This window comes from Lytechinus variegatus, chromosome 8 (assembly GCF_018143015.1).
Source record: "Lytechinus variegatus isolate NC3 chromosome 8, Lvar_3.0, whole genome shotgun sequence".
Classification (NCBI taxonomy): Eukaryota; Metazoa; Echinodermata; class Echinoidea; order Temnopleuroida; family Toxopneustidae; genus Lytechinus; species Lytechinus variegatus.
Window position 1 is genome coordinate 18,115,908 of NC_054747.1, and position 5,591 is coordinate 18,121,498.

The window sequence follows — 5,591 nt, forward strand, 5'->3', positions numbered from 1 at the left end:
TGGTTGATATTGATTATATTCTTTACGATTTAAAGTTTGTTTTCTTCGGCATCACGGGAAATATCAAGATATTCTTAACCTTCGTGTATGATACGCTTAGCATACTTGAAGATTAATGTTGCCAATATCAAATGAGGTTGTCCTATTTCTTTTTTAGTGAGCTTAAAAAAAATCCAAATAAAACATTAAAAATCAATCTCTTTTCCAAAAGTAGATACTAACGTTCAACGAAATACCTAATTTCTTATCATTTCCCGCATCCCTGAGAGATCGATTTTTCGCTTGGCCAAAGAACACGCTTTAGGGACGTCAACACGAAGATTTGTGGTCAATTTCAAATAACAAAAACGATGCTCATAGCTTGATAATCATCATAATGGGTACATTGATCATTGTACTATTGCGACCGTGCTCTCGTTTCGGCGTTGTATTTTTTTTGTACAATTGATTGTAAAATATTTGTGCAAACATGCCGGAAAGAAATTTTATTGAATATAATGCCCAGTTGTCAAGTTTTTTTTATCGGTTCTAAAATTACATTAATTCATTCATTTCATCTCCCATCTCTCTCTCTCTCTCTTCCTCTCATTCTCTTCCCATCCTCTTTTCCTACTTTTTGTTTTTCTATATCTTCAAGATTTTCCATTATGGGTTCCCTTCTCTTTGTCATCAAATCAATAGATTAAGTTTCACTAAATTTTTAACAAGTGCTTTGAGTTAAATGAATTTTTGAATGAGGACGATGCTAAATGCACTTAGTTGAAATATAATGCGAAACCGTTAGAAGTTGAGAAAAAATAATGTTGCCTATCACGTGAATGGGGCGTGTAATTGGCATGACTGCAAATATACATTATGTTTAGCGATGGGTTAAATAGAGTTGTGCAGCAATTGGGAAAGTAGATCAGACCAAAGTGGCCAAAAACATACAAGGGTATCTTGCAAACGTCTCTACAAGAGATAAAAAAAAAACAGGAGGTGTACTTGTCAGATCGCAGAGCCATAACCGACCATGGACGCTGGCAATACAACTGAGTTACTTCAAGAAACAACAGAAATAGCAGGCACAGAACCTACAGAAGTAGGCACGGAGGCTGATAGACATCGGGGAATCGCGTTGTTACTCCTGTTTTTCGTGTTCATTATGATTGCGATCAATGGTCTCAGCCTGGCCGCCTTTGCCGTCGAGAAACGGCTGCGTGGCTACAACAACTACTTCATCATAAACCTCACTCTCTCGGACTTTATCTTCGGCTTTTTTCTCGTCATTTCATGCTTACACATGTACCTTGGGCGTCTTCCCTTTCCGGTTAGGTGCAATGTATTCTACGGTGTCAGCAACAGCATCCAGTTCGTGTCTAACCTGATTATCGTCACCATCTGCGTTGACAGACACCGGGCAACCTACAACCCCATCGGACATTTCACAAGACGAAGAAAGCGAACGGCGCTCTACACCAACATCTGCGTGTGGATCGTTTCTATTGTTTTCTGGTTTTCATTCTCGACGGTTCCTGACTATTTCCTGCAGTTTCGGCTCGGTTCAGAGTGTCTTCACTGGTATTCTGTGTTCCCAATCGCCCATTTCTCGACCATACTGATTCGATTCATCATCCCTTTTACCATAACGTTGATTCTCTACGTACGGATCTTCATAAAGATTCGAGGGATCGCCGGTGGAAAGCACATCGACCAGGAGTTTACCGAAGACACCACAGTATCAGATCATAGCCCAGCGGAAGATGATGTCAAGAAAATTAGACAGCGCCCTCAAGTAAATACAATTTCTGTAAGTAGCACACCCCTCTCTATTCTGTTCCGTTTAGGTGTAGTCACGAGGGAACGCTTTCAATAACATAGAAGATGTATTTGAAATGCCATTCATAATGATGAGCATGCAACCAAGAAATATTTGTCGAAAAGTGGTGAATCAAAACGGCAGTTTCGTCCTGGACTCTGGACAAAAGACATATTTGCAATTTTATGTCAGCTCCAAAACTTAGGACGAAACTGCTGTTCCCGTTCCCCAATTGTCGGCAAAGAACTTGCAGCTATTCATTGTCATACGACGGACATTTCCACTACATTTGTTGTGTTATAGAATTCATTCTGCCTGGCGATCAGAAAAATCGCAACTATTTCGTTAACCAAAACCAAAGTTGCCTATAAAGAGATGAATTGTCATTAGTTAAAAATTAGTTCAAATACATTTATATTATGTACTTTGATGTATACGGAAACTTTATACAAAAAATGGGATAAAATGAGTGACGATGATGAATAAAACTACTTAAAAAGCCATGTCTGCATAGTTTGGGAGAGTAGATGAATGCCACTTGCATAGACTTATGAGCGATTGCCCAACAAGTCACCATGATTTAAACTAAGACCAAATGGTTTATTGTTCTCTCACCAACAGTGCGAAGAAAAAAAAAAGTACCACAATAATTCCCCTCGAAGTCTCGAGGCACTTTCTCATATCTTACAATTGTGAAGTTGTCATATTCTTGTTGAAATTTATCTGGACGTCTGCCCGGACTATGGTAGGTGTCGCAAATGTTGATTTCCTTCTTTATCTAAATATATATTTGCTTGGGTTTTCATCGTTTATATGTTTATAGTACTTAACTGAATATTTTGTTAAGGTGCTTCATTCATTTCGTGCACTTACAACTGCCTTTTTGTTCATTTATCGGTTCGTTTTCTCTAGGGAGTTCAGAAAGCTGCAAATCGTGAGTCGGCCTCAGAGGTTCGAAGCGCCACCAAGACACTACTGTTCATCGTCATGGCTTTCTTCATCACGTGGTTCCCAATGTCTCTTATGTCGATTATCTACACGATCGATCCAATATTCGCCTATCAGAGGCTTCGCGTCTGGTCTTATAGTTCTGCTTGGCTCGTTTACGTCAACGGTTTACTCAATCCGATCTGTTACGTCATATCCCAACCGCTCTTTAGGAAAACCATATTTGGTCTGATCTGCCGCCCTATCCGGTACTGTCGTTGCTAAGATAAGATACAGAAACACGATTTACTACAAAACGTAGTTAGAACATCTATTGCAGATCCTATTTGACTGTTAGTGTTACATGTTAGTTTGACACATATTTTGTTAAGATGGAAGATAAAAATCAGCACGCGATCACAATTCGTTATCGAGTTCTATGACGAATTAATGTCATGATATCTTGGTTTGTTATACGATATTCAGACACATAAAATTTTCCTGGTAAAAACTTTGATATATATTTGGTGACTTAAATCGGTGTTATGTGGTGACCTGAAGCAGTGATCATTTACCCTTGTGTTCACTCACACATGCACAAATAGACACATTTTCTGAAGGCGGGCTTATTTTGTTGAACATGTCAAAATTATGTTCACATTGCATTTTTTTATGTTTACAGCGGGTACCATTTTCCTTTATTCGCCATTCCCATAGATGTACAAATGATTTTAATGTCAAATGTACTTATGGAATGAACCTGTAATGTTAGAGATTGGTTTCACAATTGGCTATCCATAGTTTAACCACACATTAATTAGGCCAGAGTTTTAAAGTAAACACGGGTTCAGAATATGGTTTTTAAAGTCTTTTTCTTACACGCATATTACAACGTTTCTTTCTTTATTTTATCACTATCGTCATCATCGTCATCACCATTATAACCATCAACATCATTACCATTACCTTCAGCATCATCATCATCAACATTATCATCATTATTATTTTCATCATCATCATCAGCAGCAGCAGCAGCATCATCATCATCATCATCTTTTGCTGTTAATAAATGTGTAGATGGAAATATGGTTGAAGATACTTATTATAAATATTATAAATATTATGCCTGTAGAAAATTCGTTTAAGGACTTTTTGGATAAACATCGTGATAGTTTAATATTTCTTACCCCAAATAATATACAAAAATTACTTGAGATTGTATTCAATTTGAAGGCAGAAAAGGCTCCTGGTTATAATTGCATTACAAATAGAGTTGTGAAAAATATTGTATATTCTCTTGCTGATCCTCTTTTTCATATATTTAATCTATCATTGCATCTTGGCCAGGTCCCAAAGAAGATGAAAATGGCTAAAGTTGTACCCATTTCAAAAAGGGAGATCAATTAATTACTAGTAATTACCACCCAATATCTTTGTTAAAAACGTTCTAAAAAATCTTGCAAGGATAATTTATAAAAGGAAAGTTGCTTTCCTTGAGAAATATAGTATTATTATGTGATAATCAATTTTGGTTTTAGAGAAAAACATAATGCAACTCATGCTATATTAACATTTATAAATAAAATATGTACTTCTTCTGACAATTCTGATCATACCGTAGGTTTGTTCCTCGACTTCTCAAAAGCGTTCGATATAATAGATCATGAAATAATATTATGTAAGCTATCAAATTACGGTATCAGAGGGGCAGCTTTACACTGGTTTAGGAGTTATCTTACTGATAGAATTCAGTTTGTTATCGTAAATGAATCAGAATCTCCAACAAGGCCAGTTGCCAGTAGAATTCCACAATGTATTATTCTTGGCCCTTTGCTATTCATCTCATGTTCTCTCATCTATTCCCTTTGTTGATGATTCCAATATTTTCTACACACATTAGGATCCACATTCACTTGTGAGTACTATGAATGCAAAATTAAAAAAAGGAACAGACTGAATTAAAGCTAACAAACTGTCATTAAATCTGCAAAAACTAATTATACAGTTATATATTTTTTTTATTCATTTAAACATCTGCCGCATCAAATACTTTTAGACAATATTGAAGTCAAAGAAGTGCAAACAATGAAACGTTTAGGTATTTCTATTGATAGCAAACTTACGTGGAATGCTTATATCAACAATATTTGCACAATTGTGGCGAGAAATATTGGAGTCATCAATAAGCTTAAAGGACAAGTCCACCCCAACAAAAATTGATTTGAATAAAAAGAGAAAAATCGAACGAGCATAACACTGAAAATTTCATCAAAATCGGATGTAAAATAAGAGAGTTATGACATTTTAAAGTTTCGCATAATTTCACAGAATAGTTACATGCACATCCAGGTCGGTATGCAAATGAGGAGACTGATGACGTCATCCACTCACTATTCCTTTTGTATTTTATTATATGAGATATGAAATATTCTAATTTTCTCCTCATTGTCAAGCGAAACAGTGATTAATTCCTCCCTGAACATGTGGAGTTAGCATTGTTTAATACTATATGGTTCATGCAAGTCGGTCCCTATGGTCAAATCTGTAAAAAATGAAAATTAATCTAATTCAAACAATAAAAATAAAAGAAATAGTGAGTAATGGACATCATCGACTGACTCATTTGCATGTCACCGAGTTGTGCATATTACTGTTTTGTGAAAAATAAGCGAAACTTTAAAATACCATAATTTTCTCATTTTACACCCGATTTTGATGAAATCTTCAGTATTATGCTAGTTTGATTTGTTTAATTATTCGAATCAATATTTTCCTGGGGTGGGCTTGACCTTTTAAAACGTTCTTCCAGCACAGGCACTATCCATGTTGTATTGTGCAATAATTATAACATATCTTAATTATAGGA

General features: G+C 35.8%; 1 protein-coding gene across 1 annotated transcript; it reads left to right on the forward strand.

The window, feature by feature from the left end:
• The first annotated feature begins 1,012 nt into the window (after positions 1 to 1,012).
• On the forward strand, positions 1,013 to 3,010 carry LOC121419530 (alpha-1A adrenergic receptor-like). Its single transcript, XM_041613985.1, has 2 exons — positions 1,013 to 1,774; positions 2,711 to 3,010. The coding sequence occupies exons 1-2, from the start codon at positions 1,013 to 1,015 to the stop codon at positions 3,008 to 3,010; spliced, it is 1,062 nt and encodes a 353-aa protein (XP_041469919.1).
• Positions 3,011 to 5,591: the final 2,581 nt, after the last annotated feature.